Raw genomic sequence first — 25,509 nt, forward strand, 5'->3', positions numbered from 1 at the left:
AATCTTTTTCTAGTTTAATTTGCAGGTCTGAGATGCTGAACCTAAGATGACAGAGGAAAAGATTTTCCGCTCCTACAGTTATAAGCCTCATAAGTGAATGTGCCTGATATTATGACAGATCTGTGCAGTCTTGACTTCTGACGGCACTTTTGTATTGTCTCCTCAAGGTCATATTTTTTCAGTTCTTTGCTGAAGGGCTCTGCTGAGTCTCAAGTCACCTTATTCTTACTAGATTCCTAGTAGATGCACACTTAGAATAGTATCATTGAATGAACAAATCTTAATTAAGACCTGCTGCTGCTGCTGCTAAGTCACTTCAGTCGTGTCCGACTGTGCAGCCCCATAGACGGCAGCCCACCAGGCTCCCCTGTCCCTGGAACTCTCCAGGCAAGAACACTGGAGTGGGTTGCCATTTCCTTCTCCAATGCATGGAAGTGAAAAGTGAAAGTGAAGTCGCTCAGTCATGTCCTACTCTTAGTGACCCCATGGACTGCAGCCTACCAGGCTCCTCCGTCCATGGGATTTTCCAGGCAAGAGTACTGGAGTGGGATGCCATTGCCTTCTTCGTAATTAAGGCCTAATTAATCTCAATTAATTAAGGCCTAACTTTCAAAAGAGGAAGTTTGCAAATGGACCAGAAAATTATTTAAAGTGATTCCATATTATCAAGAAAATAATGTTTTAGAAAACTTCAAAGTTTTTCTAAACTAGCAAAGCTATTAATAGACTAACAGTATATGTAATAGCTGTTAGTCTATTAATGCTGTTGTCTCACATTGATTTTGAACAGACTCTAGCTGGTTCCACAGGCAAGCAAGTAGAGGGGCTGTAGGTGGATAGGATGATAACTCCCTTAGGAGGAGAGCAGAGTGATCAAGTTAACAAAGATTTCAGAAAGACTGAATTAGAGCCCACAAGTGAGCAGTGCCTTCCAGTCCTGGGGAGAATGGCTCAAACAAGTTCACAAGAAATATTCTGTCGGACTTCCCTGGCAGTCAGGTGGTTAAGCCTTTGCTATTGCAGGGGGCACAGTTTCGATCCTTGGTCCCTGATAGTAAGATCCCACAAGCTATGCAGTGGAATCTTATATATACATTTATAACATGCCTTAAAAAAATTCTTATATACTTTTAAGACCATAATGGCACCATTCTTTGCTTGTACCTTGAAATCAGTTGTTGTTGGGGAAGGGTTGATGGGGGATTGCTTCATTTATACAGGTTTTCAAATAATTGTTTCAAAGGTGAAAATTGTTAGTCACTCAGTCCTGTGCAACTCTTTGTGATCCCATGGACTGTAGCCTGTCAGGCTCCTCTGTCCATGGAATTCTCCAAGCAAGAATATTGGAGTGGGTCCCTTCTTCAGGGGATCTTCCCAACCTAGGGATTAAACCTGGGTCCCCTTCACTGCAGGTGAATTCTTTACCATCTGAGCCACCAGGGAAGACTTTTTCAAAGGTATTTGGTTCTAAAAACCAGTTGGTGAAAATTTGAAGCATTACAAACATTGCCTTATGATTGTCAAGGAGTTTTCAATAAAATTATAAATTTCATGGGCTGTTGGAAATTGATCTAGGGTTTAATTCTTGAAAAAAGATTTTCTGTTTCTTTTACTGAGACTAATGTTAAGATATGTAAAACTTCTTGTTTCAATTGCACTCAACATGGAACAGTACTTTTATGTTAAGCAAAACCATTTCATGCCTCTGTTATAAAGGAGGGAATTGAGAATTGCATAATGAAGAAAACATATCATAGGAATTTTTTCTTCTGAAGTTATAAAGACCTTTACTTTTGGAATGTGTTTGTTTCACAGATGTTTTATACAATATTCTAGATAGCTTGAGAAATTTTAAAATATGGTCAATATAAATTCAAATATTTATACTCCCAATTTCTGCCTCAATTTCTTTAAGCTATTGAGGCTTCCCAGGTAGCACTAGTGGTAAAGAACCTGCATGCCAATGCAGGAGACAAGAAGGTTCAATTTCTGGGTTGGGAAGCTCCCATGGAGCAGGGAACGGCAACTCACTCCAGTATTCTTGCTTGGAGAATCCTGTGGACAGAAGAAACTGGGAGACTACAATCCATAGGCCTGGATACAGGAAACTGGCAGGCTACACTCCTTTGCAATCATGGGGTCACAAAGAGTCAGACACGACTGAAGCAACCTGGCACTAGCACTAGCATTGAGAGACAGTTTATTTTAGGAAAATCAGAAAACTTTTAGAAAAAAAAATAGGAAAAAATCTTCATGAACTGGGGCTAAGCAGAGTTCTCAGATATGACTCTAAAAGCGTAATTCATTTTAAAAAATTGATAAATTAGACTTTATCAAAATTTAAACTTTTGCTTTGTGAATAACACTAAGAAAATAACAGACAGCCACAGACTGGGAGAAAAAAAAATTTTTGCAAATCACATATATGACAAAAGACTTGTATCCAGAAGGTATCTTAAAACTTAAAAAATAAGAAATAAACAATGCAGTTTAAAAAAATAGTTAAAAGTCTTGAACCAATGAGGATATGTAGAAGAGAAGTAAACACATAAAAAGACATTTAAATTATCGGTCAAGGGAAATGCAAATGAAAATCATGATGAAACCATACATCTACTAGAATGACTAAAATTAAAAAAACATCGACAATTCTTTTTTTTTTTAGGTTTTTGTTTGTTTGTTTTTTAATTTTATTTTATTTTTTAACTTTACAATATTGTATTGGTTTTGCCATATATCAAAATGAATCCGCCACAGGTATACATGTGTTCCCCATCCTGAACCCTCCTCCCTCCTCACTTAGGACTATCAAGAATGAGGAGCAATCAGAACTATAAAACACTGCTGGTGGGAATGCCATGTAGTACAACCACTCTGGAAAATTATTTCGCAGCTTTTTATGGGGTTAAACATGCACTGAGATATGACCCAGCAATCCCTCTCATGAACATTTGCCCTAGAGAAAGAAAAACTTTTGTTTACACAAAAAGCTACACATAAAAGTTTGAATGTTCTATTCATCATCTCCCAAAACTGGAAACAATCCAAATGTCTCCAACAGATTTATGGATAAACAGCTGTGGTATTTCCATTCAACGAAATACTACTTAGAAATAAAAACATATGTGCCCTTTTTCTTTTTTTGGCCACGCAGAATGTGGGATTTTAGTTCTCCATCCAGGATTAAGTCCTGCGGCCCCTGCAGTGGAAGCCCAGAGTCTTAACTGAACTGCCAAGGAAGTCCCCACATACACTCTTAATAGCCACAATTACGTGGATTAATCTCAAAAATGGGGAAAAAGTGGAAACAGTGGCAGATTTTCTTGGGCTCCAAAATCGCTGTGGATGGTGACTGCAGTCACAAAATTAAAAGACACTTTCTTTTCTTGGAAGAAAAGCTATGACCAACCTAAACATCGCTTTGCTGACAAAGTTCCCTATAGTCAAATCTATGGTTTTTCCAGCGATACTATATGGATGTGAGAGTTGGACCATAAAGAAGGCTAAGTGCCAAAAAATTGATGCTTTTGAACTGTGGTGTTGGGGAAGACTCTTGAGAATCCCCTGGACAGCAAAGAGATCAAGCCAGTTGGTCCTAAAGGAAATCAACCCTGAATATTCACTGGAAGGACTGATGCTAAAGCTAAAGCTCCAATACTTTGGCTTCCTGACGTGAAGAACTGACTCATTGGAAAAGACCCTGATGCTGGGAAAGGTTGAGGGCAGAAGGAGAAGGGAGCGACAGAAGATGAGATGGTTGGATGGCATCACAGACTCAAAGGATATGAGTCTGAGGAAACTCCAGGACATAGTAAAGGACAGTGAAGCCTGGCATGCTGCAGTCCATGGGGTCACAAAGAGTAGGACACGACTCAGTGACTGAACAACTACAGCAATCTCAAAAAGCATGCTGACTAAAGGAAGCCAGTCTCAGGGAGTTCTCTGCTGGTCCAGTGGTTATGACTTGGCACTTTCACTCCCTGGACCTGAGTTGAACCCCTGGTCAAGGAGATAAGATCCTACATGCTGCAGGCTTTAGAGCACAGACTCAGCAGTTGTGGCAACACAGGCTTAGTTTCCCTGCTCTATGTGGAATTCTTCTGTACTAGGGATTGAACCCATGGATTCTTAACCACTGGACCACCAGGGAAGTCCAGAAAGAGCTTCATTATCCTGGAGTCAATATAGCAATCCCAGAGAAGGACTCTGATTGGATCTGATTGGGTCATGGGCCTACACTGCAGTGGAGAAGGTGGATAAGAAAACTGGCTGGAAAAGTCATTGTCCACACCTTTTCCTCTCCCAGGCTTGACTGATTTTTACAGCACCAAGCTTGGATGACCTGACCCAGAAACATACTTTGTGAGCAAGCATATTCTGTGGGGTTTCTCTGTGTGATTCAAAGCCTCTGACTCTTCTAACTGGTACTAGAGCTACACTTAGCCTTTCAGTGGCTTTCTAATCCTCCCTCAAGCCTGAAACACACAAAGGGGAGAAATCCTGAATGTCCACTCCATGTTTTTATTGCTATATAAATCATATTTTTTAGGTACTCTTCCACTCTATCCATCATGACACTATACAAGGCATGCGATATCTTATAATTGCTGGTATAATTCTGCTTATGTTTTTAAGACATCATGTATGGAAAGTGAAAGGTAGACTGATAGGGCACCCTAAATGCAACTGCTTTGTCACTGAGTCTCATGTATTTGAAACAGGTAACTCATTTTTAGTAAATGAGGATGATTCTCAAAAGTTGATCAGTTGGGGACTTCCCTGGTGGTACAAAGGTTAAGATTGTGCTTCCAATGTAGGGGGCCCGGGTTCAATTCCTGGTCAGGGAGTTAGGTCCCTCATACCACAACTAAGACCCAGCACAGTGAAAAAACCAAAACAAAACTGACTGACTTTATCAATGGTGGCATTAGATCTGCATGCAAATCTTGATAGAATCTCCCCAAATTTATAGTGAAATATCAGAAGAAAGAGAACCCGTATGAATTCTGAGAACCTATAGGAATAAGCCTAGCAATGTAGCATGAAAAATCTCTTTATAACATAGGGAAATACTAAAAATACAGTGAGTGCTAAGTGCAAAAGTGAGCTATACATCTCTTTGTGTGCATATGCAAATACACAGTGTTGTTGCTCAGTCGCTAAGTCATGTCTGACTCTTTGCAACCCCATGGGCTGCAGCATGCCATACTCCTCTATCCTCCACTATCTCCCAAAGTTTGCTCAAATTCATGTTTATTGAGTCAGTGATGCTATCTAACCATCTCATTCTCTACTGCCCTCTTCTCCTGCCTTCATTCCTTCCGAACATCAGAGTCTTTCCCAAAGAGTCGGCTCTTTGTGTCACGTGGCCAAAGTATCGGAGCTTCAGCATCTGCCTTCCAATGCATATTTGGGGTTGATATCCTTTAGGATTGACTGGTTTGATCTCCTTGCTGTCCAAGGGACTCTCAAGAATCTTCTCCAGCACCAGTTCAAAGGCATCAGTTCTTCAGTAGGCCGCCAGGCTCTTCTGTCCATGGGATTACCCAGGCAAGAATATTGGAGTGGGTTGTCATTTTCCTTCTCCAGGGAATCTTCCCCACCCAGGGATCAAATGTGTCTCCTGCATTGGCAGGCAGATTCTTTACCACTGAGCCACCAGGGAAGCCCATACATACATAGTAAAACATGCCAAATATTAACAGTGGTATCTCTGTGAGATGGGATTGTGGATAGGCTTTGCTTTTTTTCTTTGTTTTTACCAGGCTTTCTACACTAAGCATGTATTATTTTTGTAATTGGAAATCTTTGAGAAACATACAAATCTTTGACCGTAAATCTACTCACATTTTTGCATAGTGAATAATGTAAAAAGAATAAGATAAGACACTCAGGTTCCAGTTCAAAGCCAACTACCCTTTGACCTTGGACAAATACCATCTTGTTTCTGGGTCCCATGTTGGTAGAAGGAGGAATTCGAGTGGATGATCTTCATGGACTGGTCAGGTTTCCGTCTCCTACACTGTAAGTTATAAGAACATTGCAATTTGATTTGTTGGAAAAGCTATTATTTCATGTGGAGTTGTTGTTCAGTCGCTCAGTTGTGTCTGACTCTTTGCCACCCCGTGGACTGCAGCACGCCAGGCTTCCCTGTCCGTCACCATCTCCCAGAGCTGCTCAGGCTCAGGTCCATCGAGTCGGTGATGCCATCCAACCATCTCATCCTCTGTCATCCCCTTCTCCCCCTGCCTTCAGTCTTTGCTTGCTTCAGGGTCTTTTTCAATGAGTCAGTTCTTCGAATCAGGAGGCCAAAGTATTGGAGCTTTAGCTTCAGCATCAGTCCTTTCAGGGAATATTCAGGACTGATATCCTTTAGGATTGACGGATTGATCTCCTTGCTGTCCAAGGAACTCTCAAGAGTCTTCTCATGTGGAGTAAGGGAGCCAATATCATTGCTGAAGATGTATTTATTAATAGTCATTTAGTAAAAAAAGAAAAGCATTTGTTGTGACATTTTTTGTTATTGTTTTTCAATCACTAAGTTGTTTCTGACTCTTTGTGACCCCATGGACTGCAGCACACCAGGCTTCCCTGTCCTTCAACATCTCTTGGAATTTGCTCAAACTCATGTCCACTGAGTCAGTGATGCTATCCAACTATCTCATCCTCTGTCACTCCTTTCTCCTCCTGTCCTCAGCCTTTCTGAGGATCAGAGTTTTTTCTAATCTTTTTTAGAGTTAGGTATTTAATTATCTTCTAATATTTGAAATTTGTATTTGGTGGTTGTTTACTTATTAATTCTTATCTAAAAGTGAATTACTCTATCTTATTATCCTGACTAATACATAATTTTTATTAAGAAATTTCTCATTGAGCATGTGAGAGTAGGCCTCTATTGGCTGATACACAATAAGGAATTTATTGCAAAATTTACCTTTGGCCCCGGTGCTTATGAAGAAGGAAAGATCCAGACTGCCAAGTGCTCCCAGGCACCCCTCCTTCCCGTCTCATTCAGGCAACAGGAGAGGTCATTCCGGAGTGAGTGTATCCTTTGTGCATATGGGAAAGGAGCCAGCAGCCAGGCTTGAGAAAGGAGCAGTACCCATCAGGCCTGCTTGCAGCCAAAAGGCTCTGTCCTCACCCAGCAGCATTCCAACACCAGGGAGAACATGCCATTCTCAACTTCTGTACCTTAAGGGTAAATCTGTCAGGTTCAACTGCTTGTGTTAAACTCGGTACATCTGGTGAGTGAGAATAAAAAAGAAAAAGATTTGAGATCTAATATTTGCACTTGATGAATGCAAATGAAAATGTCCCCACCATCAAGTTATATCTGACTTGAGACATGAGGGTGGGCCTTTATTGAGGCAGGTCCCACGGCAGATTTGTTCCTTTAAACTTGCCCAAGGACTCAGGTAACCAGCCAAGAAAATGATGAGCTGCCAACACACTCCTTTCTAGACAGCACACTGCAGCCTTCATCTCCCTATATAAACAATGCTGTCAGTCACCGTCAACCGTGGTTACATTCCCTAGCATAAAATTCTATTCAATACAGCTGCTTGTTTGTATTGTGTATTTGCCATGAAAACCAGTAGAAAATACTTTTGTATTTTATACATGGTAGTTCAACAAATCTGTGGTCTAACAAACTTTTGTAAGACTAGCCTAGGAATCTGACTTCTATATTTTTTTCCTAAGGGTTTTTTGATTTATTTTAGTAATTTTACCTCTCACATTTGAGAAAATGTAATCCCAGTTCTCAGCTAACATGTAAATGAGCTTTAAGAAAATAAACTCTTGATATATGGAAAATACTGGGCTTTAAAATTTTTTTATCTTATGGGCTTCCCTGGTGGCTCAGCTAGTAAAGAGTCTGCCTGCAATGCGGGAAACCTGGGTTTGATCCCTGGGTTGGGAAGATCCCCTGGAGAAGGGAAAGGCTACCCACTCCAGTATTCTGGCCTAGAGAATTCCATGGACTATATAGTGGTCGCAACAAGTCAGACACGACTGAGTGACTTTCACTTTTCACTCTTTTATTATGTATCTTTATTCAGTTTCTGTGCCTAAGTATATGCACATGATCCAATATATGTCATGTTGTCAGTATTAAAGAAACCCCCATAAGAAAATTTCATCAGAAGTCTGAACATGAAAGTTGTCTCCCTGAGCTCTTCTTCTACTGACTTAGATATCTTTGTTTGACTTCGTTTCCTTGGCAGGAAAACCATGTCCTTTTATTCTGAACCACACCAAGGGCGTGGTCAGGCCTCAGTAATATTTCATAGTGAAAATATCTACAGCTTCTCAGACAGCCTGCAGAATGAGCTGGTCCTGTCGCTGAACAATCCTACCATGCCAGGCAGAAGCGGTCTGTAGCAGGATAAGGAGAGGGGTCCACCCCACCTGGAAAGGCACCCCTTCTTCCAATATGATCTCTATCTGAAATATCTGTGCAGACTATTCCTATAGAAATGGGGGTGAGGTGGCCTCTAAGGCACTTTTTCTGCTGCTCAGATCCCAGCAAATACCAAGATGAAAAACGGAAGCTTCAAGTATATCTCTATCTGTTTTGTTCCCCAAAGTATGATCTCAACAGGTCTCTCTCCTCAGAGGTGTTGTTGAGGGCCCAGATAGGGCCATACAACCAACCTGACAACAAGGAGAATGGTGGGCCAGGAAGCCACAGACAGTTATTAACAGAGAGGGGAGCACACCTTCACCTGGCCGGAGGGTGGCGCTGAGCTGGTCCTTGAAGAGGAGCAGGATTTGGAAGATAAGCGGGCAGAGAGCTAGAATAGAGGGGCAGGACGACACCCAGCCTTTTACTAACTCCTAGTTGCTAATCTCTTGTGTTTCAGAGGAAAGGCAGTCGGCACGTGAAAGGTGAAGACAGGAGTAAAGTCCCAAGCAGGAGCGTCAGCTTGGACACAGACCTGTTACAGCCTGCAGAGAGCAGAAGCCCACCTGAGGAGTGCCTACTCGCCCCTTCTAGAGAATGCTGGATGAAGAAGAGGCCAGCCCAGCCCAGCAGCTTCTCCGGGTTCAGCAACAGTGACAGCGTCCTGCGGGAACTAGATGATGGACAGTTTGACCAGGAAGACGGAGTAACTCAGGTCACTTGTATGTGAGCAAAGAAGGAAAGCGACAGACGTTCTGTAAATAATTATTAAAGTAATTCCCAAGTTACTTTACTGTATTTCTTTATCTGCATTTATGGGATACTTTGAATCTTTCCAGACTCAGGCTTTCCTCTAATCTACATAAACTTTGGTTCAACCTCCTAGGCAAGGAAGAGTAACCAACATATTTGTAAATTTAGAAGCATGTTTCACAGTTTTCTCAACTAAAACATGTTTAAACAGATGCCTCATTAGGATATTAGCCGATAATGTACTTCAGTTTCTCATGAATATGCAAAGTATATTTTTCTTACCATTGCTGGTAAGACAACTAAATATCTCAATCAGTATTTTTACCTAATTAGAAAATTCTCAGGAAGTTAGAGTCTTACTTAAGCTGAAAATTTTCTCTTTCCCTATCTCTCTCATGCACATATAAAGGGCTAATTAATAAAATACCTATTTCCTGAATATAACAATTAATCCAAGTTTTGTCTTTAAGTATGGCATGTATAAACAAAGCAAATCCTTATTTGTTAAAATATCCTTTAAAAAATCTTTTTTTTTTAACGCCTTAAAAAAAGGGTCACCATGTTACCAACATTGTACTGATTCATCAAGCTTAAACTTTCTTGCATCTAATAGTCTAGAAATAGAGTGGAGCCTCATCCCTAAAAATTCAATACGAAAAGAACTTACAATGTCCATGTTTAAAAACCTTAGTAGACAGAATTAATTCTCTTTTTAAAATTGTAAATAGCTGAAAAGGGAAACACCAATTTTAAATGAAAACTGAAGCATTTTACATCTATCTAGATGTAAATTATGCTTTTATTTTGATTGCTAAAGCATGAAAAATGTGGAAACCCAGAATTTTCAGTCCTACAGGAGTAAAGAGGTGCTCACAACATATGTGAAATGTATGGTGACCTATTTGTTCCATCTCTGCTTTTTTTCCTCTGCTAACAGGGGAACCTTTGCCTTGCCAAACCTTTAACAGGTAAAGATTAAAATTTTACAAAATAGAAGAATTTCATTTTATCTATGAAAGACTTTGAAATGTGGGAAACTTCAAATGAATTACAACTGTGCCGTTGATGAGTTCAGCCTATTATATATTTTTATTAGCATTGGTGTTGACATTATAAGATCATTTGAATAACAAAATGTCATTTGTTATTGGGCTATTGTCTTAATGAACATTAATGCTCATAATATGTTTTACACATATGACAGGTATGTATTACATGTTATCAAATATATGGTGTAACTGATCTCCGTGAATTTATGGTAAGATTGATGTGCAATTATTCTGCTTCTACCATGCACAAGCATTACCTTTGTATGTATAAAGGAACATAGAATATTCTGCTCAGTACTATTCTGTGGAAACAGCTACTAATATTGTTTGCAGAAATGTTTTTTTTTTTTACTTTTAGAGAAACTGAGTTCCATATTTAAGAGTTGGTGAATTTTTGGTAGAAATAAATACTGCTGCTGGAGCCCACAAAATGCCATGAGTTATGAAACACAGGTAATAAACTCAAGAAAATGGGACCGTTTTTCCCAAAGGCAGGGTTTACAACAGGCAGAGATTCTGGTATATATTCTGTCAGTATACAGAAGGAATTTGATGTATTAAAGACAGAGATAGAAATTTATATTGGCTAAAGAAAAACTCAGAAATCTTGCTTTTAATTTTTTTAAATTTGCATAAGAATGCTTTCTTTTCACAGTTTGTTTTTAATCTGTTCTTATTTTTTTTTAAATATTAGAATAGTCTTAGTAGTTGTACCCTGAAAGCCTATAAGCATTTACTCCAGTATTCACCCATAAGTTATGTGACAAATTTGTATGATAGTGAATAAATAATTACCAGGTGGTTCTAGAGCCTTATAAGTAAGTAACTCTATCTTTTAAAAAACAAAAAGTAACAAAACTTGGACTGTATATGCCTAAGGAGTTACGTGTGACTAACCTTATAGTTATCAGCCAGTTGCACAGTCAGTTCTTTTCATAATGCTATGTAATTCCTTAGGGGCTCTGGCATGTGATTTTTTTTTTTTTTAATACTTGTAAGTTATAATGATCGGAGAAGGCAATGGCACCCCACTTCAGTACTCTTGCCTGGAAAATCCCATGGACAGAGGAGCCTGGTAGGCTGCAGTCCATGGGGTCACTAAGAGTCGGACACGACTGAGCGACTTCACTTTCACTTTTCACTTTCATGCATTGGAGAAGGAAATGGCAACCCACTCCAGTGTTCTTGCCTTGAGAATCCCAGGGACGGGGGAGCCTGGTGGGCTGCCGTCTCTGGGGTCGCACAGAGTCGGACACGCCTGAGGTGACTTAGCATAAGTTATAATGATGAGAAAGTATGGAGATCATATATGTTGGTGGGAGGTTTTGCCATCCCCCTTTGGTACAGCATATGTGCACTTCTGTCTAAGGTCTCCACAGCCACCTGTTAGTTCCATCCCATTTGGGTTGGATATCCCCCTGTTATTTCCATGGACAGCATTTAACACCTAATCACCAGAGAAATAGCCACTGAGCTAAGCAGCAGCTCTATCAATGTCACTTAAAGACAACAGAAACATCACTCTCTTTACGAGACTCAGGGCTTTCAGGGGCCTTCAGACACCCATAGAAGCAGGAGGCAAGCTATGGTAAGTCCATATCACAACTATCTCCAAATTGTTTATTTTACCAGGACCAGGTGTTTATGTATTTGACTATAAATGTACCAGATGCATTTGCATTTCTTTCGTACTGGAAGAGCTCAGGAGCTGTCTCCTTCCTAGCCTTTCCTCACTACCTGGACATCTCACTACCATTCCTCTGGGCTGGAAGTATCACGGCTCTTTCAGCATTATGATTAAGAAGGGTTTCCTCCTCTCAACTTCTAGGGCCCCAGCAATTCCCTGTGTGGGATGACTAAATTTCAAGTGAGCACTGAAATGGTGTAGGTGGTAACAGCGGGGACAGTCTCTAACCAAGAATGTTAAATCTAAATACACTGGTGGATATGTAGGAAAACAAGCTAAATGCAAACCATCAGAACCATATCTATTTAAATAGTATTAATCGTGGCAATTTATCATACCTCTAGAGTGAATTTTCGGAGAAGGCAATGGTACCGCACTCCAGTACTCTTGCCTGGAAAATCCCATGGATGGAGGAGCCAGGTAGGCTGCAGTCCATGGGGTTGCGAAGAGTCGGACACAACTGAGCGACTTCCTTTTCACTTTTCACTTTCATGCATTGGAGAAGGAAATGGCAACCCACTCCAGTGTTCTTGCCTGGAGAATCCCAGGGACGGGGGAGCCTGGTGGGCTGCCGTCTATGGGGTCGCATAGAGTCGGACACGACTGAAGTGACTTAGCAGACTGAATTTTACTTGTGCAAGAGCCCAAAGTTTATAAAGCCAGTTCTGACATGATTAGACATAAAACAAATATAAGACAACCAGTGGTGAACTTCTTGGTTTTATTTTTGGCTCATATATCTCAGACTTGGAAGCTGAAGAAACCAGCAATCTAGAAATGCTAATGTCACAGACCAAAAAACCCTAAAACAGCTGGGGGAAGTAGAAGATTTGCCTACATGGAAAGAAACTTTGAATTTTTTTCATTTCTTTCAAAGGAAGTTTGACCCTCCAAGTTTCAATCACGCACTCACTGTGCCCTCCCCGTTAATCACTGCTGTGCCTGGCCAGCGGGAGACCTGGCTCTGGGCAGGGCAGCCAAGAACCACCTACACGGACATCTGGGAAATTTGAAGTCCAGGCTTTCTAGTTTATGTGCTGCCGAAGCGAGCACAGTCCAGGCTTTCTAATGTAAGAATTTCTTAGGTTGGTTATGAAAAAAAAAAAAAGAAACACAATTTCAACTCCTTTGTGTCATAAAGGGGATACTAATCCTCAGGGAAAGAATTGTTTTCAACACCTCAAAGTTTCAAAAGTAGAACCACTCCCGGCACTGCAATAGATGTGGGTTAGGCAGCATGTGTGGGGTTGGAGTGGCTTAACCAAATAAGGTTTTGCTTTTCTGTGTAACAAGACCAGAAATCAGCAGACCTGGGCTTGAGTAGCATCTTCCTTGGTGTCCCAGGCTCCTCCTGACTTTCCATCCCACCATCCCTGGGGCATGGTCTCCTTCCTCAACACCATTTCTTGGTTATGAGCACCCTGCCTAACACAATCCTATAAGAAAGAAGTCTTCCAGGATAGGTAGCAGCAATGCTCAGAAACATATGAGGTAGGATATCAAACGAAGAAATCTGAGCTTTGGAGCCAGGACGGAGTTTAGACCCTGGCCCTGCTTGCTTGTTCCTGTGGACACTGAACTGCTACTTTGAAGTTCAGTTTAAGAAAAAAGTGTTAGTCAGGAAGTCATGTGACCTCATGGACTATAGCCCACCAGGCTCCTCTGTCCATTGAATTCTCCAGGCAAGAATACTGGAGTGGGTTGCCATTCTCTTCTCCAGGGGATCTCCCCAACCTAGGGATCAAACCCAGATCTCCTGCATTGCAGACAGATTCTTTACCATTTGAGCACCAGGGAAGCTCTGAGGTTCAGTTTACTCCTGGTAAAATGGGGATGGTAACAAATGAATTTAATTGTATGAGGATTTAGTGCAATGGTGTGGGAAATGTACCACAGTTCCTGACACCTGGTTAGGTGCTCAATAAGTTGAAACCATTTCCCCCCCCCCCCGCCACCCAAAGGTCTAGTTTTAAGTTTGCAAAGTTCTGTTTAGTGTGGTGAACAACCTTACACCTGGGGAAACTCCAGAATAAATAAATATAAAGCATCCTTTTTAAAAATTTACTTTTAATTGGAGGATAACTGCTTTACAATATTATGCTGACTTCTGCCATACAACTATGTGAATTAGCCATAAGTATACATATGTTCCCTCCCTGTTGAACCTCCCCCAAACCCCCCACCCCATATGAATACAACAGCTAAACATTTAAATGTATTTCTGTGTGGTAAATAAAAAGATTCATCACGATTTTGCCAAGTAAATTAGGTAGCTCACAGGGTCTCCAGAAGGGCCAGAGACCCAAGACCAGATGCTGAGCAGCCAAGAACAAATTGTGTCTTCAGAAGACCACGCTACTGTCACTACAGGCACATACGATGTTAAAGGCAGATGTTCCAGATAAAACGTGGAGGAGGGAGGATATGTTTTAAGAATGCTTTTTAGTTTTTGGCATTCAGACTCTCATCAGGATGAAACCCTCCTCTTGGAACAGATTTCCTGTGAGAAGATGCAGGTATGCTCTCAATAGGCTAGCAGAGAAAAAAAGATTGTGGATAAATAACAATAGAAATAATTAGGTAATTACAGTTGATGGAAATACTGATGGGAAGCAAAGTTTGCTAGGAGAGCATATGACAGACAAACCTAATATATTCAAGGTCAGGGAAGACTTCCCTGAGCAAATAGTTGATAAGCAATAATATTCTAATAATAGATCGTTTGTGTTATCAAATTATAAGCAGATCATTTTAAAAACGAGGACCTATGAACTTTTCAGGGGTCCCCCAAAACATTTGAAACCTGTTAAAAAATATATTGGCCCTAAACTATGAAAACTGCAAAACTGCAATATTTAAACAGCTGTAAGACATAATATATATCAAACCATTATTTCCTTTCTTATTCATAAAAATGTTTTTAACTTTGAACACAATTTGTAGATTAGCTTTTCTCAATTCCAAGGTATATGAGATGACCAATGAGAAACCACAGCCAATTGTAAAAAGTAACCAATCTTTTTTTTTTATATTGATTTATCTATTTATTTTTGGCTGAGCTGGATCTTCGTTGCTGTGCTCAGGTTTTCTCTAGTTGCAGTGTGAAGGCTTCTCATTGCAATGACTTCTCCTGTTGTGGAGCGCAGGCTCTAGGCTCTCGGGCTTCAGTAGTTGTGGCACACAGCATCAGTAGTTGCAGCTCAAAGACTCTAGAGCATGGCCTCAGTGGCATATGGGCTTAGCTACCCTGTAACACGTAGGATCTTTGGACCAGGGATCGAAACTGTGGCCCATACACTGGCAGTTGGATTCTTAAGAACTGCACCACCAGGGAAGACCTGAGATAAATTTTCAAAATCAATTACAAAAAGCTGCTTAAATTTTTATTTTTAATATAAAAATTATATTTAATATGAAATGGGGATACATTTTAATATATTTGGTGTTATGTGAGGTGGACTCTGGTGCCTATAAAGATCTCAAATTGCAGAGTCAGACACGACTCAGTGACTAAGCACACAAGGTCTTCAGAAGCTCAGGGCAAAGCATCTCAGGAGGATGTAGTAAATGGTAATCTACAGAAAATGGTCTCAAGTTCAACTTTTTCAGTCAGAGACTTAAATGAAGCAAGCATGTGTGCCTGGGAGGCATAAAGAAGTAGATAACATGCAAGAAATAAAAAGAACCAGTGTTGGAGTAAACATTAAGTCAATGCATGGGCTTCTCAAGGCAAGAATACTGAAGTGGTTTGCCATTCTCTTCTCCAGTGGACCACGTTTTGTCAGAACTCTCCACCATGACCTGTCCGTCTTGGGTGGCCCTACGTGGCATGGCTCATAGTTTCAATGAGTTTGACAAGGCTGTGATCCATGTGATCAGATTGGTTAGTTTTCTGTGATTGTGGTTTTCATTCTGTCTGCCCTCTGATGGAGAAGGATAAGAGATTCATGGAAGCTTCCTGATGGGAGAGACTGACTGAGGGGGAAACTGGGTCTTGTTCTGATGGGCGGGGCCATGCTCAGTAAATCTTTAATCCAATTTTCTGTTGATGGAGAGGGCTGTGTTCCCTCCCTGTTGTTTGACCTGAGGCCAAACTATGGTGGAGGTAATGAAGATAATGGCGACCTCCTTTGAAAGGTCCCATGCAGTCACTGCTGTACTCAGTGCCCCCGACCCTGCAGCAGGCCACTGCCAACACACGCCTCCACCAGAGGCTCCTGGACACTCACAGGCAATTCTGGGTCAGTCTCTTGTGGGGTCACTGCCCCTTTCTCCCGGTCCTGGTGCACACAAGCTTTTGTTTGTGCCCTCCAAAAGTCTGTTTCCCCAGTCCTGTGTAAGTTCTGGCATCTCTATGGTGGGGTTAATGGCGACCTCCTCCAAGAGGGCTTATGCCACATCCAGGTCTACTGCACCCAGAGCCCCTGCCCCCGCAGCAGTTCACTGCTGACCTCTACCTCCGCAGGAGACACTCAAACACAGTTCTGGCCTAATCTCGGTGGGGTCTCTGGGTTCTGGTGCACACAAGCCCTTCTGGCAAGTATGGGGTTTGATTCTAAATGCAATTTCACCCCTCCTACCATCTTGCTGGGGCTTCTTTGCCCTTGGACGTGGGGTATCTTTTTTTGGTGGGATCCAACATTCTGCCAATGGTTGTTCAGCAACACGTTGTAATTTTGGAGTCCTCTTAGAAGCTGAGCACACATCCTTCTACTCCAACAGAGGATGAGATGGTTGGATGGCATCACCTACTCTATGGACATGAGTTTGAGTAAGCTCTGGGAGCTGGTGATCGTCAGGGAAGACTGGCATGCTGTAGTCCATGGGATCACAGAGTCAGACAACTGAGCAACTGAACTGAGCAACTGAACTGAACTGATAGCATGGAGAACTTTTTAAGATTAACAGAGTGAATTCAAGAGGACTGCTATGGTAGACTGAATAAAGGCTCCCTAAGATGATTACATTGGGCTTCCCCGGTGGATCAGATGGTAAAGAATCTGCCTGCAATTCAAGAGACCTAGGTTTGTTCCCTGGGCTGGGAAGATCCCCTGCAGAAGGGAATGGCTACCCATTCCAGTATTCTTGCCTGGAGAATTCCATGGGCAGAGGAACCTGGTGGGCTACAGTCCATGGGGTCTCAAAGAGTCGGACATGACTAAGCAACTAATACTTTCACACTTGTTTCAAGACGATAACATTATATGGCAAAAGGGGCTTTGCAAATATGATTATCTTGAGATGGGAAAATTAGCCTGGAATATCCAGGTGAGCATGATGATGCAATTACAAGTCTCCTTGGAGAGGTGGAGAGAAATGGCACCACAGAGGGAAGACAATGAAATGATGTAGAGACGGGAATGATGGGGCCACAAGCCAAATAATGCCAGCAGCCACCAGCAGCTAAAAGAGGAAAAGAAGATTTCCCCTGGAGCCTCCAGAAAGAAATGGGGACTTTAATTTTAGCCCAGTAAAACTTCTGAGCTCCTGATCTCAAGAATTGTAAGAGAATAATAAATTTGTATTCTTAAAGCCACTAAGTCTTTGGTAATTTACTACAGCAGACACTGAAAACTAATATAACCACTAACATGGTTCTCAACCATCAGAATCCAAGATCTGCACTTGTTTTGTAAAATGTTTAAAAATCTAAAAGCACCAAACATTTTTAAAAGTGGTTTAAATATTAATTCAAATCAAGGCAAGAACAGTTTCTGTCTATAAATATACACGTGGTTTTAAAATAAAATCACACTTTCTAGGGGAGTTAAATAAAATTTACCCTCGAAAAAAGATTCTATTGAATTTCTGAAATTGGGTCAAGCGGCTATGTCATTGCTAGTGCAATAATGACTATATCCAGTGTTTCTTCATCTCGGAGATTGCCTTGTTCCTTTGACTCCCCTCAATCTATCTCTGAGGAAAGTAGGGGAAATAGCACAAAATCCTATCATTCCTGCTTCATATAAGTCTTGATTTTTTTTTTTTTAACTCTTGATTTTTATAACAAGATATTTTAAATGTTTTGTTTTTTAAAAGAAATTAACATTTTCTTTCATTCACGAATAACTAAGGAAAACCAAAAATACTAAAATTAGCAAATGTTTATAAAGATGTAGAAAATTATTTTACATAAAGTATCATGTTAAATGAGAATGTTCCTTTGACACTGTTATACAAAGTCAGAGAAAATCCTATTATCTGTGACAAACTACAATTTTTAAGTGAGTAAGACTTTCATGCTGCTGCTGTGTCGCTTCAGTCATGTCCGACTCTGTGCGACCCCATGGACTGCAGCCCACCAGGCTTCTCCGTCCATGGGATTCTCCAAGCAAGAACACTGGAGTGGGTTGCCATTTCCTCCTCCAATGCATGAAAGTGGAAAGTGAAAGTGAAGCTGCTCAGTCGTGTCCGACTCTTTAGACTGCAGCCTACCAGGCTCCTCCAGACTTTCATGAGGTCCATTCAAAACAAAGTGGTAAAGGACTAACTGACCTTGCAGTGCAATGGATAGGAATCTGCCTGCCAGTGCAGGGTGCACAGGTTCCAACCCTGGTCTGGGAAGATTCCACATGCTGTAGAGCAACTGAGTCCATGTGCCACAACTACTGAGCCTACGTGCTGCATACTGAAGCCCACATGCCCGAGGGCTGCACACTGCGACTACTGATCCAGAGTGCTGCGACTACTGAAGTCCAACTGCCTAGAGCCTGTGCTCTGCAACGGGAAGCTACCACAAGAAGCCCAAGCACCTCCATGAAAAGTAGCCCCCACCCACTGCAACTAGAGAAAGCCCATGCACAGCAACAATGACCCAGTGCAACCAAAAATAAATTTTAAAAAAATTTAAGGTAAATACACCATTTATGGAATTATAAACTGTTTTTACCAAGGTTTATAGCTGAAGTCCAAATCAGGATAAAATGATTTCATTTTAAAATGAGTATTTTACTAATTTTGAATGCTGATGCTGTAATTAATCATAGAAACACTGACACAACTGACATACTGTCTTCATGGATAGAAGTTCAGGATGTCAGCTGTTATTTCTTTTTTGGAAATTTGTTTTTATGAAAATTTAGTATTCTCTTTGCTTAATTAGATTCTCACACTTCATATGAAGCTCTGTGTACTATAAAAAGAAATGTAAACAGAAGAAAAAATCAAATAAAGTACTATAATTGATTTTTAGCCCACAGAAAATATCCGTGTATCCCCAAATATTAAAAGGCTTCTAATTAAATCTTTTAGATGAGTAATCTAACCATTTAGTGAATTTACTTGAAGTTATCTGGTTTTATAGGGTGCTCTACACTAACAATGCCTGTTTTTTCAGAAAATGCATTTGGATGTTTTGACAACCTCAAATAAATTGCTAAATGTGTTGTACTAATACATATCCATAGTGTCTGCTTAGTTAACAATCAGCTGTATTCAAAAAATGAGAATCTTTCATGCCTAGCATGAAGAACCACACCAAGAAACCTTTGTACATTCAAGAAGTATTTAAAAATAAAAGTATATAAAATGTAGCATTTAACTGTACAATAAAATAGGAAACCTTTGGGCAAAAATAGAGCAAAGTACCCAGGGAAAAATTAATTAGTTCTATTACAATGATTTTGACATCACTAAACGTGTTTGAGACCTTAACATTTCTTGCTAATAATGCAATTAATCACAGATTTAAAATTTTATTCTGATATTAAAAATATTAACTCGTTAAAAATTTAGGGAATCCCCTGGTGGTCCAGTGGTTGGGACTCCATGCTTTCACTGCCGAGGACCTAGGTTCAGGCCATGTGACACAACCAAACACAAAAATTCATTCTAAATTTAATTGAGAAACTGTTCTAGAAATGCAAATTTAATACCTCAAGTCAGAGAGAAGAAAATGGACACACACAAAAGAACTGTAATACTTATGGGAACATAAATTATTAAAAATTAGGTACTTTCTTAGATATGATATGAGAAAAATGATGAGTTGACTATATGGTCAAAATAATTTCATGAAAAGAAAAATTTAATTTTTGGATCTATATTGTATAATTCAAACAGTAAGTGGAGCCTAACTTCTTTATTACACAGAACTGTAGTTTTCTACTCCCCTCCTCTTAGAACAATTACTTTATAAATCAATGGTTTGCTGGGCTCATCAGTTTTTTTAGTACCACCTAAGTACAGCTGCAAGGAGATCCAACCAGTCCATCCTAAAGATCAGCCCTGGGTGTTCTTTGGAAGGACTGATGCTAAAGCTGAAACTCCAATACTTTGGCCACCTCATGCGAAGAGTTGACTCATTGGAAAAGACTCAGATGCTGGGAGGGATTGAGGGCAGCAGGAGAAGGGGACGACAGAGGATGAGATGGCTGGATGGCATCACCGACTCGATGGACATGAGTTTGAGTGAACTCCGGGGGATGGTGATGGACAGGGAGGTCTGGTGTGCTGCAATTCATGGGGTCGCAAAGAGTCGGACATGACTGAGCGACTGAACTAAACTGAAGTACGTACATGGACTTCCCTGGTGGCTCAGACAGTAAAGAATCCACCTACAATGCAGGAGACCTCAGTTTGATCCCCGGGTTGGGAAGATCCCCTGGAGGAGAGCATGGCAACCCACTCCAGTCTTCCTGCCTGGAGAAACCCAATGGACAGAAGAGCCTGGTGGGCCAGAGTTCATGGGGTCGCATAGAGTTGGACATGACTGAGCGACTAACACAGCATAACACAGCACATATACATTTATATTTTCAAAATTCTGTGAATAAAATTTTCAAAATTCTGTGAATTTTTTTAAGGAAAATCAGTAATTGTTTCACTTCTGTCTTACCTGATTCAGTGACTCAACTTTACAGTGCAAGAATATGAATGTCAATATGAACACAAAAGCAACACTACAAACTGATGTTTTCTTTGGGGTATTTTTTTTTTTATGATCAATTCCAAACACATAGTACAGGGAAGATGGAATGAGTAAGAAAAAAAAATTTTATTTCCCCATTAACACCAAGTCATATTATTCAAAATGTGTTTCAGAATACTTAGCCAGATCACCAAATCCCAGCCACTGCCTTAGTTCAAATGTCCACTAATAGTCAAGCAACAGAAATCCACTGAGACTTTTATACAGAGAGAAGAGCTACATTGCTATATATAATTTATTAACTTGGTTTAGTTTCTCGATATTTAGCAAGTTTGCATAAAAATGACTATTCCCATTGGTTCATAGTTACATTAATATAAATGCATAATTTCAAAGCCAATATTCCTTTCACTGTGAATATAAAACTTCTTAAAGAGAGTGTGGATTGGGACAAAATAATGACTGGCTGCTGGGATAGCACTGTTCAAAGCCAAATATACTGGCAGGATCAGAAAGCATAAATATATATACAAACTCTCAGGATGCTACTGTTTTCCACGTTTTTGCAATACATACTTATAGTATGGTATGAATTATTTCCTCTAACTTGAAAAAAAAAGAATACTACATTTTAATCTTCATTTCAAAATAACTCATTCAAATGAAAAAGAAGTTCATTTGTTAATTCTGTTCAAAAGATGGATTTAAATATTTTCTTCACTACATGTACAATTTTTTTTTTTAACCTAAGTGTCTCATTACAACCAGCTCAGCAATAAGACCTCTAGTGCTTTGTTAGAAAACTGCATTCAGTAGGTACGACTGTAAAATCTATGGTTGAATCCTTCTTAAGACACTGAATTATAACCAAGTCCAAAAAATGTATGAGCATTCAACAATACCTTTAGAACCTGTGAATTACTGCAAAAAAATTTTACATGTCCATATAATTCAAACATAAACTTTGTGGAGAAGGGGTGTAAAATAAATACTATAGTATTTTCCAACTCTATTTAAGTGCTGCCTAAATGGTTAGATGTGAAGATTAATATTACTAACATTATTAGTCAAACTATTTCAAGGACTGTTTTCCAAGTAGTGAGAACAATTTTGCAAAGCAAAGATAAGCAAGAGCCTATGCCAATACATTTTTTTCCTGTAGTGTAATGTAATTGCTAATATGAGGTATAATCTGTAAGCAATTAATACAAATATAAATAGGTATAGGTCACCACTAAATCACAGTCTGGCGAAAAGCTTCTCAGGTATGTAGTTTGAGGAGGGAGTAAGGGAAATGGAGAGAAGGGAAGGACAGGGCAGGTTTCCACTGGGAACATCATTTACACTCTTTATTGTTATCACTATGTTGTATGTAACTATCCACTGATGCAGAAAGGTAAATCCTTTCTAAGTATGCTGGTCTAGAATATACTTTGTGTAGCATAGTAAGATTACTTAAGTATTACTGATGCTTTATTTGCATTTATACTTGGATATACACATAATTATATGTATATCAAAAACTATAAACAGAATTTAAAAACTTTTATCTCATTTTAGAAAACTTATTAAGACAGAACTATGTGCTACAGAATTTCCTAGAATCCCAGGTATAAAACCAAAGGAAAACATTACTATGTCTTTAGTATAAATGGTTTGTGTGAAACCTCAAGCTCACTCATCTTTTTCTAGATGCGTTTATTTGATGAGGATTGTGATCCAATGATTGTTTAGCAGCAATTTTACCAAACTGTAAATTCTTTTATTAACAGGCATTATAAACATAATACTAATCTTATTTAAAAACCATGAGTGCCACACAAGTGAATATACAGCTCATGAATAACTTAAAAAGTATTTCCCATTTTAAAAGGCAACACTCAGCATACAAAAACCTATACTAAACAAAGAAGCTATAATATGGATACATGATTGATGTGTCTAAAATGATATATATACAGTACATAATTAATGTTAATTATGTGATCAGTACTTTTTTTCTATATGATTCCCTTCATGCTTCACTTTCCCCAGAAACTGAATTCTGAACTTCTTCTTCTAAAATTGGTACAATCAGGTTATCCTTGGACATCAAATTATATTTCATCACAAATTTAGTAAACCGATGACACAAAAATGTTTCATTCTGTAGAGAGAAAAAAAACTTATTTCAACTTACTACTCAAAACCAAATAAATGAGACATATATCAACATATATTATTGTCATTCTCATAAGACTGTATCAGGACAATTAGTAAAATATACTTACTTCATATTCATCAAATATCTGCCGGTGATGAAAATAAGCATGTGAAAATATTCTGTAAATCCTACGGCATACTGATCCTAGTTTTGCTACAGATGATTCCTTTATGCTAACTCTAGAAATAGAAAAGAAATCATAGATTCATAGAGCTACACAGATCTTAGGAACAATATAGTCCAATCTTCTCAATTCACAAGAGCAGAAACTGACACCAGAGAAAATAAGTGACCAGTCCAGTTCACAGTGCTAGTAAGTGGCAAGGGCAAGACCAAAACTCTTGTTCTTCACTTCTAACTTCACTAGGAATTCATAAGGAATTCCTCAAAACAACCATAGCGCCCAAGAGATTCAGAATTATAATTCTGAGACTTTGTTAAAGTTCAATGCAACTGAAACAAACCCTGGCAAAACTTACTAAAAACAGGTTTTTGATATTTACACTATGTCCACTAGAGCAAATTAAAACCACTAAAAGGAATTGTCATTTTATTCCATAGAACTCAATTTTTTAATGTGTGTATGAGAAATAAAAACTGCCTATTTGTTTTCTTTTTTTAAATGTATACAGGATACTAAGGCAAAACCCATTATTTTTTACATATTTTATGTGAGCTCTTTGAAGTCAGTGATATTTAGGTGAAAAAGTCTCCAAATCTATCCACTCGGTAACAAATATCTTAAGAGAATAAAAGACCAGTCACAAACCTCACCAATAATATATCACAGTTATGCACAGGCTTCCTCCCCAATCTTAAACATCTAAAAGCAAAGATAAGGACTCCTTCAAAAATTATCAGTCTAATAGAGAACAGACTAAGGGGGAGCAGGATTGGAAAGGAATGGAGTGGGAGTTTGGGAATAACAGATGCAAACTGATATATATAGAATGGATGAACAATGAGGTCCTACTGCATGGCACAAGGGAACTATATTCAGAATCCTGTGATAAACCACAATGGAAAAGAATATGAAGAAGAGAGAGTGTGTGTGTAAAAACTGAGTCACTTCACTGTACAGCAGTAACTAACACAACACTGTAAATCAACTGTACTTCAATTAAAAAAAAACAGGCTGGAAATACATAGAACATACTTAAAAAAAAATATAAGCAGTCCAACTTAGGCAAGTCTGCTCTTTAGCATGCTATCTACGAGGATGCTCACTCTACCAAAGTGTCAAGTAAGCAAGTGTGTAAATATCCCAAGCCTGAAGCTTGAGAGGGAGAGCCCTGGAAAATGACACACAGCAGGAGGAACGACCCATGACTGAACTGCCAGTGAGCTTTGGGAGCTGAGCCCTGATGCCTTTAATCACAATCTTAATTTCAAAACGTGAATAATTCTGGACAAGTCAAATATACAACAGATAAAAAATAAAGTTTACAGAATACAATGCATTAATGAGCAAACTAGTTTTAGTTTTAAAAACATCAGTCTTTAAATCCAAAAAGTTTAATACCACATTTAAAGGTTTTATTTACCTGCTGGGAAAATATTTATTGCTATTCAGAAGACATGCAGCACCATCAAGTGTGTGTCTAGTGTAGTCTATAGCAGGACACTATAAAAGAAAGGATATAAAAATGCATAAACAACGACTTCTACCTCTAAAATTAGGTATATTTATTGGATAGGTGTCTTAATCCAAAACCTCCAAGCATATTCTAAGGAAATGTTCCTTACAATATCAGAATGACTGTAAAATTCAATGTTATGTCAATAAATAAGGCTTTATTATCCCCTTCAACTATAATACCCAGCTTATAGTAAATAAGTGAATCAGTCTCCCAATTTCTCACTCTCAATATTGTACCTAGATGAAAACAATGCTTCCGTCAAGTTAGGAAGAACACCTGATTATCTAATCTAACTCTCTGCCTTTACAAATGAGGAAACTGGTCAGTTTGTAAATGATGCACAGGATTCTTAGCAGAACTTAAAAATCTATGGGAACTCCCTGGCTGTCTACTGGTTAGGACTCCACACTCTCACTGCTGAGGGCCCAGGTTCAATCTCTGGTCAATGAACTAAGATCCCACAAGCTGCACAGTGCAGCCATAAAAAACAAAATAAAACAAAAAAATCTATAGGCAAGGATAAGGAATTCCTCAAAACAAGGAGACCAACTTAGGAAAGTCTTGTTCAGGCATGCTAAGAAGAGGGGGACTCTGTACAACAGAAATTCAAGTGAACAAGCGTGCAAATATCCCAACTCTAAAGGATGAGAGACACAACACGTGAAGAATGATGCACAGCAACAGGGACTACCCCTGACTTTTGGTCAATGATTTATACTAGATGATGTAGTTAGGAAGAAGGATTTAAAAACCATAACCCAGATATACTGACTCCTAGTCCACTGGTTTATACTTTACCAAGTGGCCCAGCAGCCATCTTCTTCATAAATACCTCCAAAGATCACTGCCTTCTTACATCCTAAAAAGTATGCCTTACTATGTTGCTGGTACCCTAATTCCAATC

General features: G+C 39.4%; 2 protein-coding genes across 5 annotated transcripts in view; one reads left to right on the plus strand and one right to left on the minus strand.

The window, feature by feature from the left end:
* The window catches only part of RFTN2 (raftlin family member 2), an 80,262-nt gene extending 66,899 nt beyond the window's left edge, over positions 1–13,363 (plus strand). For all 3 annotated transcript variants that reach the window (XM_070388763.1, XM_070388762.1, XM_070388764.1), the window contains one exon: positions 8,865–13,363. In XM_070388763.1, the coding sequence (XP_070244864.1) occupies positions 8,865–9,134 (270 nt within the window). In that variant the 3' untranslated portion in view covers positions 9,135–13,363. The remainder of the gene's footprint in view (positions 1–8,864) is intronic.
* A 7,506-nt stretch (positions 13,364–20,869) lies between these two features.
* LOC102283474 (MOB-like protein phocein) overlaps positions 20,870–25,509 on the minus strand; it is a 45,120-nt gene continuing 40,480 nt past the window's right edge. For both annotated transcript variants that reach the window (XM_070388766.1, XM_070388765.1), the window contains 3 exons: positions 24,510–24,589; positions 23,033–23,144; positions 20,870–22,908 (listed from right to left, as the gene is read on the minus strand). In XM_070388766.1, the coding sequence (XP_070244867.1) occupies positions 22,777–22,908; positions 23,033–23,144; positions 24,510–24,589 (324 nt within the window). In that variant the 3' untranslated portion in view covers positions 20,870–22,776. The remainder of the gene's footprint in view (positions 22,909–23,032; positions 23,145–24,509; positions 24,590–25,509) is intronic.

Source organism: Bos mutus, chromosome 2 (assembly GCF_027580195.1).
Source record: "Bos mutus isolate GX-2022 chromosome 2, NWIPB_WYAK_1.1, whole genome shotgun sequence".
Classification (NCBI taxonomy): Eukaryota; Metazoa; Chordata; class Mammalia; order Artiodactyla; family Bovidae; genus Bos; species Bos mutus.